This window comes from Gigantopelta aegis, chromosome 8, assembly GCF_016097555.1.
Source record: "Gigantopelta aegis isolate Gae_Host chromosome 8, Gae_host_genome, whole genome shotgun sequence".
In the NCBI taxonomy this organism is placed as follows: Eukaryota; Metazoa; Mollusca; class Gastropoda; order Neomphalida; family Peltospiridae; genus Gigantopelta; species Gigantopelta aegis.
In genome coordinates, this window is record NC_054706.1 from 10,284,154 (window position 1) to 10,299,268 (window position 15,115).

The 15,115-nt window shown below is 38.9% G+C and overlaps 1 protein-coding gene across 1 annotated transcript in view; it reads left to right on the top strand.

Moving 5' to 3' along the window:
• The window catches only part of LOC121379459, a 62,951-nt gene that overhangs the window by 47,361 nt on the left and 475 nt on the right, over positions 1-15,115 (top strand). Inside the window, exons 12-21 of the mRNA XM_041508101.1 lie at positions 4,142-4,347; positions 4,892-5,131; positions 6,197-6,647; positions 6,973-7,124; positions 8,085-8,318; positions 8,726-8,896; positions 10,713-10,873; positions 11,751-12,149; positions 12,600-12,927; positions 13,348-13,469. Coding sequence (XP_041364035.1) covers positions 4,142-4,347; positions 4,892-5,131; positions 6,197-6,647; positions 6,973-7,124; positions 8,085-8,318; positions 8,726-8,896; positions 10,713-10,873; positions 11,751-12,149; positions 12,600-12,927; positions 13,348-13,419 — 2,414 coding nt within the window. The 3' untranslated portion in view covers positions 13,420-13,469. The remainder of the gene's footprint in view (positions 1-4,141; positions 4,348-4,891; positions 5,132-6,196; positions 6,648-6,972; positions 7,125-8,084; positions 8,319-8,725; positions 8,897-10,712; positions 10,874-11,750; positions 12,150-12,599; positions 12,928-13,347; positions 13,470-15,115) is intronic.

Here is a 15,115-nt window from a genome sequence, read left to right on the forward strand (position 1 = left end):
TCTTCCTAGCCACTAACAACTTCTTCTTCCTAGCCACTAACAACTTCTTCTTCCTAGCCACTAACAACTTCTTCTTCCTAGCCACTAACAACTTCTTCTTCCTAGCCACTAACAACTTCTTCTTCCTAGCCACTAACAACTTCTTCCTAGCCACTAACAACTTCTTCTTCCTAGCCACTAACAACTTCTTCTTCCTAGCCACTAACAACTTCTTCTTCCTAGCCACTAACAACTTCTTCTTCCTAGCCACTAACAACTTCTTCTTCCTAGCCACTAACAACTTCTTCTTCCTAGCCACTAACAACTTCTTCTTCCTAGCCACTAACAACTTCTTCTTCCTAGCCACTGACAACAGCCACTTCTTCTTCCTAGCCACTGACAACTTCTTCTTCCTAGCCAACTTCTTCTTCCTAGCCACTAACAACTTCTTCTTCCTAGCCACTAACAACTTCTTCTTCCTAGCCACTAACAACTTCTTCTTCCTAGCCACTAACAACTTCTTCTTCCTAGCCACTAACAACTTCTTCTTCCTAGCCACTAACAACTTCTTCTTCCTAGCCACTAACAACTTCTTCTTCCTAGCCACTAACAACTTCTTCTTCCTAGCCACTAACAACTTCTTCTTCCTAGCCACTAACAACTTCTTCTTCCTAGCCACTAACAACTTCTTCTTCCTAGCCACTAACAACTTCTTCTTCCTAGCCACTAACAACTTCTTCTTCCTAGCCACTAACAACTTCTTCTTCCTAGCCACTAACAACTTCTTCTTCCTAGCCACTAACAACTTCTTCTTCCTAGCCACTAACAACTTCTTCTTCCTAGCCACTAACAACTTCTTCTTCCTAGCCACTAACAACTTCTTCTTCCTAGCCACTAACAACTTCGTCTTCCTAGCCAACTTCTTCTTCCTAGCGACTGACAACTTCTTCTTCCTAGCCACTAACAACTTCTTCTTCCTAGCCACTACTTCGTCTTCCTAGCCACTAACAACTTCTTCTTCCTAGCCACTAACAACTTCGTCTTCCTAGCCACTAACAACTTCTTCTTCCTAGCCACTAACAACTTCGTCTTCCTAGCCAACTTCTTCTTCCTAGCCACTGACAACTTCGTCTTCCTAGCCACTAACAACTTCTTCTTCCTAGCCACTAACAACTTCGTCTTCCTAGCCACTAACAACTTCTTCTTCCTAGCCACTAACAACTTCGTCTTCCTAGCCACTAACAACTTCTTCTTCCTAGCCACTAACAACTTCGTCTTCCTAGCCAACTTCTTCTTCCTAGCCACTGACAACTTCGTCTTCCTAGCCACTGACAACTTCTTCTTCCTAGCCACTAACAACTTCGTCTTCCTAGCCAACTTCTTCTTCCTAGCCACTGACAACTTCGTCTTCCTAGCCACTGACAACTTCTTCTTCCTAGCCACTAACAACTTCTTCTTCCTAGCCACTGACAACTTCTTCTTCCTAGCCACTAACAACTTCTTCTTCCTAGCCACTAACAACTTCTTCTTCCTAGCCACTAACTGCGTCTTCTTCCTAGCCACTAACAACGTCTTCTTCCTAGCCACTAACAACTTCTTCTTCCTAGCCACTAACAACTTCTTCTTCCTAGCCACTAACTGCGTCTTCTTCCTAGCCACTAACAACTTCTTCTTCCTAGCCACTAACTGCTTCTTCTTCCTAGCCACTAACAACTTCTTCTTCCTAGCCACTAACAACTTCTTCTTCCTAGCCACTAACAACTTCTTCTTCCTAGCCACTAACAACTTCTTCTTCCTAGCCACTAACAACTTCTTCTTCCTAGCCACTAACAACTTCTTCTTCCTAGCCACTAACAACTTCTTCTTCCTAGCCACTAACAACTTCTTCTTCCTAGCCACTAACAACTTCTGCTTTCTAGCCACTAACAACTTCTTCTTCCTAGCCACTAACAACGTCTTCTTCCTAGCCACTAACAACTTCTTCTTCCTAGCCACTAACAACGTCTTCTTCCTAGCCACTAACAACTTCTGCTTCCTAGCCACTAACAACTTCTTCTTCCTAGCCACTAACAACTTCTTCTTCCTAGCCACTAACTGCGTCTTCTTCCTAGCCACTAACAACTTCTTCTTCCTAGCCACTAACAACTTCTTCTTCCTAGCCACTAACAACTTCTTCTTCCTAGCCACTAACAACTTCTTCTTCCTAGCCACTAACAACGTCTTCTTCTTCCTAGCCACTAACAACTTCGTCTTCCTAGCCAACTTCTTCTTCCTAGCCACTGACAACTTCGTCTTCCTAGCCACTAACAACTTCTTCTTCCTAGCCACTGACAACTTCGTCTTCCTAGCCAACTTCTTCTTCCTAGCCACTGACAACTTCGTCTTCCTAGCCACTAACAACTTCTTCTTCCTAGCCACTAACAACTTCGTCTTCCTAGCCAACTTCTTCTTCCTAGCCACTGACAACTTCGTCTTCCTAGCCACTAACAACTTCTTCTTCCTAGCCACTAACAACTTCGTCTTCCTAGCCAACTTCTTCTTCCTAGCCACTGACAACTTCGTCTTCCTAGCCACTAACAACTTCTTCTTCCTAGCCACTAACAACTTCGTCTTCCTAGCCAACTTCTTCTTCCTAGCCACTGACAACTTCGTCTTCCTAGCCACTGACAACTTCTTCTTCCTAGCCACTAACAACTTCGTCTTCCTAGCCAACTTCTTCTTCCTAGCCACTGACAACTTCGTCTTCCTAGCCACTGACAACTTCTTCTTCCTAGCCACTGACAACTTCTTCTTCCTAGCCACTGCCACACACTTCTTCTTCCTAGCCACTAACAACTTCTTCTTCCTAGCCACTAACAACTTCTTCTTCCTAGCCACTAACTGCGTCTTCTTCCTAGCCACTAACAACGTCTTCTTCCTAGCCACTAACAACTTCTTCTTCCTAGCCACTAACAACTTCTTCTTCCTAGCCACTAACTGCGTCTTCTTCCTAGCCACTAACAACTTCTTCTTCCTAGCCACTAACTGCGTCTTCTTCCTAGCCACTAACAACTTCTTCTTCCTAGCCACTAACAACTTCTTCTTCCTAGCCACTAACAACTTCTTCTTCCTAGCCACTAACAACTTCTTCTTCCTAGCCACTAACAACTTCTTCTTCCTAGCCACTAACAACGTCTTCTTCCTAGCCACTAACAACGTCTTCTTCCTAGCCACTAACAACTTCTGCTTTCTAGCCACTAACAACTTCTTCTTCCTAGCCACTAACAACTTCTTCTTCCTAGCCACTAACTGCGTCTTCTTCCTAGCCACTAACAACTTCTTCTTCCTAGCCACTAACAACTTCTTCTTCCTAGCCACTAACAACTTCTTCTTTCTAGCCACTAACAACGTCTTCTTCTTCCTAGCCACTAACAACGTCTTCTTCTTCCTAGCCACTAACAACTTCGTCTTCCTAGCCAACTTCTTCTTCCTAGCCACTGACAACTTCGTCTTCCTAGCCACTAACAACTTCTTCTTCCTAGCCACTGACAACTTCGTCTTCCTAGCCAACTTCTTCTTCCTAGCCACTGACAACTTCGTCTTCCTAGCCACTAACAACTTCTTCTTCCTAGCCACTAACAACTTCGTCTTCCTAGCCAACTTCTTCTTCCTAGCCACTGACAACTTCGTCTTCCTAGCCACTAACAACTTCTTCTTCCTAGCCACTAACAACTTCGTCTTCCTAGCCAACTTCTTCTTCCTAGCCACTGACAACTTCGTCTTCCTAGCCACTGACAACTTCTTCTTCCTAGCCACTGACAACTTCTTCTTCCTAGCCACTAACAACTTCTTCTTCCTAGCCACTGACAACTTCTTCTTCCTAGCCACTGACAACTTCTTCTTCCTAGCCACTGACAACTTCTTCTTCCTAGCCACTAACAACTTCGTCTTCCTAGCCACTAACAACTTCGTCTTCCTAGCTACTAACAACTATATGTTTCTAGCCACTAAAAACGTCTTCTAGCTATTAACAACATTCCCCTGCCCTTTAAAATACATCCCAGATAACAGTCGTGTGCCCAGGACAGCATGCTTGAACACTAAATCGACATACGGCTGTTGTTTCATGTGTCATCTTCAGTTTACAGATTCTCTTTAAATATTTGTTTCTTTTTGAACACAGCTATTGGCACAGCTCAGAGTAACTTGAACAAAAACGTGGCTGAGTTGGTTATCGAGGACTATCTGGAGGACCTCCATGGTATGGAGAGATTTGTTAGCAGAGAGCTCAATGAAGGGGAGAAGAGGTTCAATGCCATCGAGAGAAAATACATCAGAAAAGTGGCCCAGAAAAAGAAAAAAGTTAAAAGACAGAAAATGCTGAAAAACGTGAGTATCTACGTTGTTTGTCAAAATATGTATTTGGCTTCACTGTTTAAGGGGCGTGACGTAGCCCATCTCGCTTGATGTGCAGTCGGTTTGGGATCGATCCCCGTCGGTGGGCCCATTGGGCTATTTCTCGTTCCAGCCAGTGCACCCCAATTGGTATATCAAACCTCTTGGTATGTGCTGTCCTATCTGTGGGATGGTGCTTATAAAAGATCTCTTGCTACTAATGGAAACAATGTAGCTGGTTTCCTCTCCAAGACTATATGTTAAAATTACCAAATGTTTGACATCCAATAGCCGATGACTAATAAGTCAGTGTAGTGTAGTTAAACAAAACAAACTTTAAATGTTTTGCTGTTTAGAGAGATACCATTTCTGGATGTGGTAACGGTTTTGTCATTCTGATTCAGATTAGCTGCAAAACATACGATAATTAATGGTCAAGTGTGCTACGAAATGCATGTCCGTCTGAAAAATGTTCCACGAAATTTTGAAAGATGTCTTACACCATTAATGGCACATCTTGTTTTGGTTGTTTGTCCAGATTCGGGAAATCCAGGAGAACTTCAAGACGACAACAGACAATATGCTTCTTTTAATGGATAAAGTAATGCCAGATGGGACGAGCAAAACGGTAGACACTGACAACTTTGCACTGACCTTGGAGAAAAAGACAGTGAAGGACTTGGTGGAGAGCAAACGAGAGCCGATCAATGGTGCAAACTTTGGCCTAAGTGGCATCAGCGACAATCTGCTTGGCAACAATGAAATTGTCAAACTTTATGTAAATATCTATGTATCGTATCAATAGCTATTTATGTAATGGGGCCGTCTTAAAACTGAATCCTGACAAACACATGTATTCATTTTATCTTCCAAAATGTAAAGATTATAAATGAGTTACAAGTCCATTCAAATTTTATACAAATAATTTCATTTACAACTATTTTATAAATTTATATTTTTGAAAATCAAATAAGGGTGTCCTACAGTTTAACACATAGTGCCACACTTTAAATTTGAATTTCATCTCCATATTTATAACGAACTAACTGCTATTTTAATGGATAAACTTTGAAACATTTTGTATATATATATATAGTAATATTTATTTGCCAAAGATTTTGTAAAAAAAAACATTTTACCCCAGTGGGTAACACATTATAGTTTTGACCACCTTGATGTAATTATATTATATGTGGCATCGATTTATTTGTAATTATTTAACACAAATATACATGAAAATGGCAAGATATGATGGTTGCAATTTTGAGTATGCATTTTAAGGGTGGGGGGTTTTCTGGGGGTTTTCTTCTTCTTCTTCTTTCTCTTTTCCCCTAGTAATTAGACAAAACAATGTTAATATCATTATTCAGTAGTAGTATTCGTGTACTATATCCATGCCTGTAAACAAAATTCTGAAGTTTTGGTTCTAGTTAAATGGAATGTGCAGGATAAATATTTTTCAGTTGGTCTCAAATGCGACTCCCTAGAATCTGGGGGACAATACTTTACATGATAATTTACACACTTTACACACACACATATCAGAACGAGAGAGAGAGAGAGAGAGAGAGAGAGAGAGAGAGAGAGAGAGAGAGAGAGAGAGAGAGAGAGAGAGAGAGAGAGAGAGAGAGAGAGAGAGAGAGAGAGAGAGAGAGAGACAGACAGAGAGACAGACAGACAGAGAAAGACAGACAGAAACAGAGAAAGACAGACAGAGACAGAGAGACAAAGAGACACACAGATAGACACAGAGACAGAGACAGAGACAGAGACACAGAGACAGAGAGAGTTTTCTTGGTAAATATTCCTTTCTTTATATGTTTTGTTCTGTTTTAACCTGTAGGTCAAGGTGATGAAGAAGAACATCTACATACAAGGAGACAATGCCAAATACATAGATGGACCGGTCACAGTGGCCAGCGCACGGATGAAGGACGGCGCGACTCTGACAATTACTGAACCTCTCATTAAACAGACTGATCCCGTGGACGCTCCACGTCAGATCATCTTCCCCAAGTTCATCCCAGGAGACGCTGCCAAGCTGTTCTATCATTCGTTCTTCTACAGGTCCCTTCATGCCGATATCTGCTTCTCAGCCCTGCCAATTACAGATGTGAAAATCGTCTACGATATGTACTTTCGTTCCATACTCCCTCCAACCGACATGGAATACGACCATTATACTTATTACACTGTAGCTCCGGGTGTTTCTGGAACCAAATTCTGTGTCCCCGCAGGCGCACTGAAACGTACGGGTGTGGCCTATGTGGGATTGCGACCTAGGCTAAATGAAGGTATTACTTGAATATTTTCTTATTGCGAAGATAGGGTAATTATGTATTTTGAGGTTAAATATTTAATTACTTATCTGTTTCATGCACATTACTTCTGTTCCGTCTTTATTCATAGGTGCTTGTGTCGAAACTACCCTTCTGATCAATTTGAATTTTCTTCTTTTCTAAATACATTTTCTGGGGAAGCATGACTCGAACCCTCCCTTAGCTCGTATGATTAACACTTATTTTGCCAAGCCATCTGTTTTGTATAGGCTCTAATTCGATATATTGAATAATTCCATTAATGACATAGATATTAACGGAATCGATTTTTTTTTTGTAGCTGTTGCTGTTTCACGGAAGAAGAGAAGTGTGTCTAACAACGCCACAACTACAGATAGTGATCTCGAAACACCTTACTTGTTCCGACTTACCACTATTACATGTTTCTCCTGGGACGGGCAGGTTCAAGATTGGAGAAGTACGATATGTGAGGTACAAAGACTCCATCCAACCGTCCATCCACCCACACATACATCTATCCATCCATCCACACATACATCCGTCCATCCACCCACACATACATGTATCCATCCATCCACACATACACCCGTCCATCCACCCACACATACATCTATCCATCCATCCACACATACATCCACTCACATACACGGACGCACACACATATACATACATACATACATAGACAGTATAGATGTATGTAATATAGATAAGGATGACTCGCATACATGCATACATACACACATACATACATAGATAGATAGACAGATAGATAGATAGATAGATGCCCGAATATAGATTTGTTTATTTGTGTTTGCATTGCTACCAATCAGCTATATAGGGCTCCAAACGAATCACTACGCATTTTTACATGGATTACAGCTAACATTGTAACTAGAATGATAGAAATATGTGGTGAAAAGATTTCAGATCAGTTCAGTTTGCTCGAGCCCTCCCTTCCCCCCCCACACACCCCCACCCCCACGACCCCCCCCACCCCCCCCCCACCCCCCCCCCACCCCACCCCCACTCCCATCCTCCCGTCTCGTACGCTTATGCAAGCATGCTGTACAAAGACCTTTCACCGAATACCCACTCAATTTTGCATTGTGCAAACATACATACAATTAAATATACAGTTTTGACCATGGATAACAATTTTGTCATTCAGCCTGGAGAAGATGGTAATTACCCATCCTCACCAAACAAAACCAAAACCCCCAAACCATCTCCATTTTGTTCACCTGGAGAAGACACTCCTACGTCGTTAAGTAAAGGTCCAAGTTTAAATACGTTATCTGTATCGGGGTTGCGGTCGGGGTATGGGGGGAGTGTCTTTGTTTTCTGTTTGTTGTCCTTAATGGTGTGTTACTTATCATCCATTCGGGTGTTTATGGATTTACTGATCTATTCATCATTCCTTCCTTCCTTCAGCTCAAGAGGGATGACACCAACAACGAAACAACGTGCATCTGTCCAAGTACGCAGGAAGTAATAGTGAGCGTGTCGTTTTTCGTCCCACCCAACTCTATTGACTTCTCTACAGTGTTCAGTAAGTTTGACGTTTCAGGCCAGGCAGCCATATTGTCAACTCTGGTACTCATCTTCACTCTGTTTGTCATCGCCGCTCTCTTCTCAAGGTACAAGGATGGCCAGGACGTTCTTCAGGTATGTACTTTTAGTGTGTGTAATGTTGTAAGTAAGTTTTTATTTCACAGAAAATTGTTTTGTTGTTAGATACATGTGTATCATGTACCATAATATTATTATTAGTGGAATTGTGTCATGTCTTTTGTTTGTATTTGTAATTTCACTTTAGTGCATAATATTGTGCATGTTTATTAGGGATGGCTGTGTATATTTGTTAGGACATGTTTGTAATATGTGCCAGTATGTTTACTTTTATGGTTACAAACATTAGTTTTGCTGTCATCCTAAACACCCAATTGGTCTCATTGGTCAAAAATGCTTATTACTTGGTGTGAAAATGTGTTAAAATCGTGTGTTCGTATATTGATTTCACCTCCTCAATACCATTTCAAAAAGTAAAATGACGTGTAATACACATATTGCAGTGGGGCGTGTCGCTGCTAGAAGACAATTTCAGTGAAGATTGTTACTTCTACCTGATAACGGTTTACACTGGAATGATTCGACAAGGAGGAACTAGGTCCAAGATTGAGTTCAACATCACTGGCGAGGAGGGAGACACTGGCATCAGAGTTCTTACAGATGGTGTGCGCAAGGTATAAAGATGTGCAAGTCCTAGTACCCTCTTAGCTTGTTCGGGATCATGTCTGTGTTCCCTCAGCTCTGTGTTCCCTCAGCCGACCCTAACCCTAACCCTAATCCTAACTCCGAGGGAACATAGAGGTGAATAATCCTAACCCTAACCCTGAGGGAACATAGAGCTGACCCCGTTTGTTCAAATAACAAACAGGGGCCATTCTGGTAGCTTATCTTGAGAATGGTGAATACAGCATACATTGTTCGGTATATTTTAATATTTAAAAAATTAGTTCTGTAAGTAGTTGTGTTATCATCAGCTCTATATATTGTTTCGTTTTGTGCTGATAGTTTAGTGCAATATTTTTTAAATGCCCTAACCATTAAACACAGATATAGTACTGTAGTAGTACCACTGGCAAGGATTAAGACACGTGGACCATATAGTGGTTTATTAAACAATGTTTCATCAGTATGTATTTCACAGCTAGTAGTTATAATATCAACGAGCTTTCTGCTTCGTGTTCGTTCTGTGTTCTTCTGTGGGTGTATCTTTGGTGCGTCAGTGGGTGTGTCTCGTGATGTTGGCTACGACTTCTTTTACGTACACTCGTCATCTTTCTTAGGACCATGTGTTCTTCATACTGATGGTCTGCTATCTTTGATGTTGAATCTTAATGGGAGATCAGTGTTTTTAATGGTACCCGTTAATCTAACTGAATCCAAGTGGAATTTGTCATCTCCATTACTCACACTTGGTCACACGTTGACAGTGTTACACACAGACAGACTAATTTTTAATTATATCACCAATATATGTATGGAAGATGGTGGATGAATGGTGAATCTGCAGTATTTCCTTTCGGTAATGAGAGAACTTGACAGGGTTGTGCTCCAGTTGAGATGTCTTGCTTTTACATAATCTGAACGACAAAACCATAATGCGTGGTCAGGGCCGTCTCTCTGCACAATGCAGATATTCTCGGACGGCACGCCAATAATCACACGCGTGATGACTCGGTGTATGTAGTCTTCGACTTGCACTTACACTGGGCTGGAGCAGTATTCATGTATGTTCTATACACCGCGTCCATGCTTTGACTATAATATTTGTGTTTGTCTATTTGAAGATTTTAATGTTGTGTTGATATGTGTCATCAAGTCTGTCAGGTATGTGCCTCATTCCCAGCTGGTACACTATTTTATTGACGATGTAGAATTTATTTATTGCTGTTGGTCACTCTTTACCAGTGTTGATAACTAATGGCCAACGTGTTTTTCTTGCTAATGTCTCATTGAATATTAATTCAATTCAATTCAATTCAATTCGAACAGAGTTTTAAGAATGTTCGAGTTTTTCATTAATGTATTAATTTTTTCAATAAGGTATAAGCATGTAAATTTTCTTTAATATACAGTGAAACTCCTCTAAACCGAACACCCTTAGGACCAAGTAAAAAGACCTGTTTTTAGGGGTATCTGTTTTAGAGACGTTCTGTTCTGTACAGCTATTTAAAAAGGGACCATGAAAAATGTCCGGTTTTGAGGGAATTCCAGTTTACAGAGGGTCCAGTTTTGAGAGGTTTCACTGTATATGAAAGTCTGAGCCCTCTTCTTTTTTCTTTTATGTGTTCGGTATTTCTTCCCAACACGTTAGGTTGGAACACTGTCCCGAACACGTTGTTGATCACGAGGTTGGTCTTATTGATTAAAACATAATATATTACAGCTTTTGTATAATACTTTGACGGGTTACGTTAGGATTGAGGATGATTAAATGTTAATTTATCAAACCATGTGTTCTAATATTTAGTATTTTGGCATCATCTTGTACAGGAATTTGGAGCAGGGAGTGTTCTACACTTCATCATGGCAGTCCCACTACCACTGGGTCACCTGCAGTGTCTCAGAGTGTGGCATGACAATGCGGGCAAGGGTAGTTGGGCGTCTTGGTATCTGAACAGGATAGAGGTCATAGATCTTCAAACCGCTGAAAGGTAAGAAAAGTTCAAAACAGAATATGCAGCTAATGATCGTTCAGACTACCTAGATTACGACATACATAAATTCAAGAAAGTCGAGAACAGTACTTAATTCTTGAGAAATTAGTATATTGTTTTTAGGATATTGCTGTTTGAAGTTTTAAATTGCGATTTTCCATCTCGATTCTGAAGCACCAACATACGTGCAAGCTTTCAGTAATGTTCAGTTCTAGACTCAATCACATCTAGTAAGATCGTGTAGTTTTCAACAGTCTTTATTTTAAAGGTATAAACGTAGATCTGTCGAATACGATACAGTAATAGCAGTGATATGAGTTAAACCAAAAATGAAACGGGCAATGACATTCATTATATAACTTATAATTATATAACCGAAACATCATAAGCATTGAATTGTAACCTTAATCAGTTTGTTGTATTATAGGCCATCATGTTTATATACTCAACAACGAAAGTTTAGCAGATATCTTTTATGACGTCTAAATTTGCCTGGTTGAATAAACTTAAAAGAAAACGAGGTCCTCCTGTTGTTTTAAGGCAAAGGTTGAAGAGTTTATGTTGTTTGTAAATGGTAAACATTTCAGATGTGAATACTAATTAATAAAAATAGGTTCATTTATAAATGTTATGCCATTTCTTTTAACATTAGCTAAACTTTCGTTGTTGAGTATATGTTTTTAAACATGTGTTACTGGATTCTATGATGATTCCATTGTCTGTATAATTATTTAAGTGAAGCCAGTGACACTCTAAAAACATAGTGTTTGTTTCGTAATATGTAATTAAATGCTTGCGGTCTTACAATACATTTTAGGCAATTCAATATTGGGAATCTTTATATTTCAAATATTTCTATTCTGAATATTTTCAGGTTTGACTTCCTGTGTTACAAGTGGCTATCATTTGAAGCTGGAAAAATTGAAGCGATACTTGGGGTAGGGAGCTCTGAAAACATGAAGAACTTCAAAACAATGTTCTTTGAACATGCCAGGGTCCACGTGACTGATGATCATCTCTGGTTGTCAACCGTACTGAGACCCGTGAAGAGCCATTTCAGTCGAGTTCAGCGAGTCGGTTGTTGTTTGGCTTTTCTGCTGCTGTCCATGATATCAAATGCAATGTTCTTTAAAGGAAAGGATTTCAAAGACCGAAAGCAAGTGGCTGACTTCGAATTAGGACCTTTTAAATTTAGCTTATCTCAGCTGTGGATTTCTTTTGTGAGTGCCCTCATCACGGCCATTCCTGTGTTTGTGATGATGCTTCTTTTCAGGTAAATATTAGGTCAATCGGCTTAACTGTAGTCAATTTATCTGAATGATAAATCTTTCTCCACATATATAGATGCAGTGTTCACCATTGACAGCTTTGACATTTTCAGTTAAGAAATAATAGTATGATGATCAGCATTTCAGCAAGTCTAAGTCTTTTTTTCGTCAGGAATAAAAGTTGATTATAAAAAACTAAACTATGCAAGTTTACGATTCGCCTAAACCATCCCCCATTTAAAATACCTGCAACCGTGTACAAAATGTTTTAAAAAGACTGAACAGCTTCATCTCTGAGTTTCATAAATACGACATGGAAAACAATACAAATACAATATGGCTATTGTTGTTTTGAGTTAACGAGTAGCTGTAAGATATTCATTGGTTTTTGTTAGTCTGTGTTTCACACACTATTCGATTTAGTTACTGCATATCTATGACCACCACTATTTCAGGAAGTCAAAGCTGAGCAAGAGTCAGCTGTCTACAGACGAGTACACAACACACTGGATGTTGCCATGTTTCAAACGATTCAAGTTTTACAAGGACAGTGTCTCACTGCAGAAGGTGCTGGTCATAAAAGATATTGTAGATGACGAGGAGGGCGTCCTGCCTCACTTCTGTGTCTACATCGCCTGGGTCATCGTGGTTTTGGCTTCACTGGTACCAGCCTTCTTCGTATTCCTGTACACTATACAATGGGGGAAAGAGATTTCTGAACAGTTCCTCATCACCTTCTTCTTGTCCTTTGCTGAATCCATGTTCATTCTGGATCCGTTCAAGGTTAATGTCAATTCATAAACAAATGAAAAGCATTCTAATAAATTCTATAGAAAATACAATAATGTTAGTTTATTGTTTCAGGGCATTGTATATAATGTAATTTTAGAAATGGAATCCATGTATGAATGAATATAGAATACTGAATAATTAATATTTTTGCTGTGTGTGAAAAGTGCATATAAACGATTCCTTGCTGCTAATGGAAAAAATGTAGCGGGTTTTCTCTGACGACTATGAGTCTAAATTACCAAATGTTTGACGTCCATCAGCCGATTATATTATGAATAAATCGATGAACTCTAGTATTGATGTTAAACAAAACAAACTTTAACTTTTACAATTGTACCATTTAAACAAGGCAAACTTGAGAAATATTTTATTTGTTCTGTCTTGAAAACGACGTATTTTGCATTTGTTTAGATTGTTTTTCTGGCAATCATCTTTGCAATAATTCTGAAGAACATCAAAGTCGTTCGACCCACAGTGTTTTGATTTGAAGCGTATCTATGAGATGAATTGTCGAATCGGAAAACCAACAATACGTAAGTAATAATATCTTATAACAGTCGACTGTTTTGTGTGATACATTACACAAATGACACACTACAACTATGTTTTTTCTCTTGACATGATGTCACTGACTTAGGAGCAAAGCAAATGGCAAATTTATTAGTATTGTAGTCTGTATTTTGAAAATGATCTATTGTAATACAGGATATTCTGAAAAAAATTCGTTTGCTGTTAATTTATGTTGCAAAACGTGAATCGATGTTTCAACCTGATATTGAATTTGGACAAAAGACACGTTGATGAGGTAGGTCTACAAGTTTTATTAACCTATTTTGTCTTCGTTTTTTTTTCATAAATACATAAAATAATATAATATGATAGTATTATTTTTGTGAGTTTTTCAAAATTTTGTGATATTCTAAAGCAGTTAATGTTGTTTAAAACTGTGCTTAAGAAATCGATAGTCATTTCCATCTTGTCTTGTTTATCAATTTTATTGACCCAAAAAGTATGTTCTAAACAAATATGGTGTACTTCAGATTGTGATACAATTATTTCTGATGAACCTGTTTGTGGGAACACATGTTAGAATACAGGCGATAAGATACATGATCGATTTGACTGCTGCGATCGATCAGTGACCGGATCTTACTTGTGGTGGGTGGGTGTTCATTGCTGCTAACGAAGTGTTAACAATTACAATGACACAAAACAATAATAACAATAATATCATTAGTTAGTAATATAGTTTTATTACTATTTATACTGACGTTTAAATATAATGGAAGACGCGGAATTAATATACCAATTAAAACACCACATATGAGGCTAAGTGTCACCATATCGGACGCGTTCTCGGAATTTTGTCTTCTTGGTAAATCATTGTTGCCCCATGATAGCGTACACATATCATCTGATTTATCACGACACTTAACCAATTTCAAAAAGGCTTATATGCCAGTTGTATTAGAATTATAAATATTAATATTGCAGTTATTGTTTTAAATAATCATGTTTCTTAGAATGTTAACAAAAACAATTTTTAGTAACTGTTTTTATCTGTACTTTTGGATTTTCGTTTTGTAAAAATTAAGATAAATATTGACAGTTTTGCTTATCAGAATGTTTCATTACAATATCTTTTTAACAGGTATGTATGTATGTTACTCCACAGAAGGAAAATGTTGTGTTTTTAAGTTATTAACTGTGAAACATGAGTATCTATATACCAAATCTATATATCAGACCTGTATCTTAGCACACGACAGGCTAAACCACTATGTCGTGCTAATAGCTGGGATAAAAACTGAAGTGGTTAAATATTTGAATATTTTCGAAGGGGTCCGTTCAACAAAATCTTTACGTAACGCACTAGAGGGAGGGAATATCATTGATTTTGAGTAAGTGGTGAGATTACGATTTTCCGAAAAATTTGAGAATATTTCTGTGTGGAATATTTATATGAGTCAATATCCGAGTATCAGAAGATTCCTGTATAGAACAGTCGCCCTCCTAATTTGTTTTAGGAAGAAATCCACTCCTAACACTAGTGGCATAAATCTAGTTAATAATAATTTTAGGAATTTATCTTTTAGGTTTCGATCAATTTCGAAGCATATTTTTGAGAGGTTTTGCTTGTTTGTTTTGTTTTTTGGGGTGAGGGCTTTGGGTGTTTTCA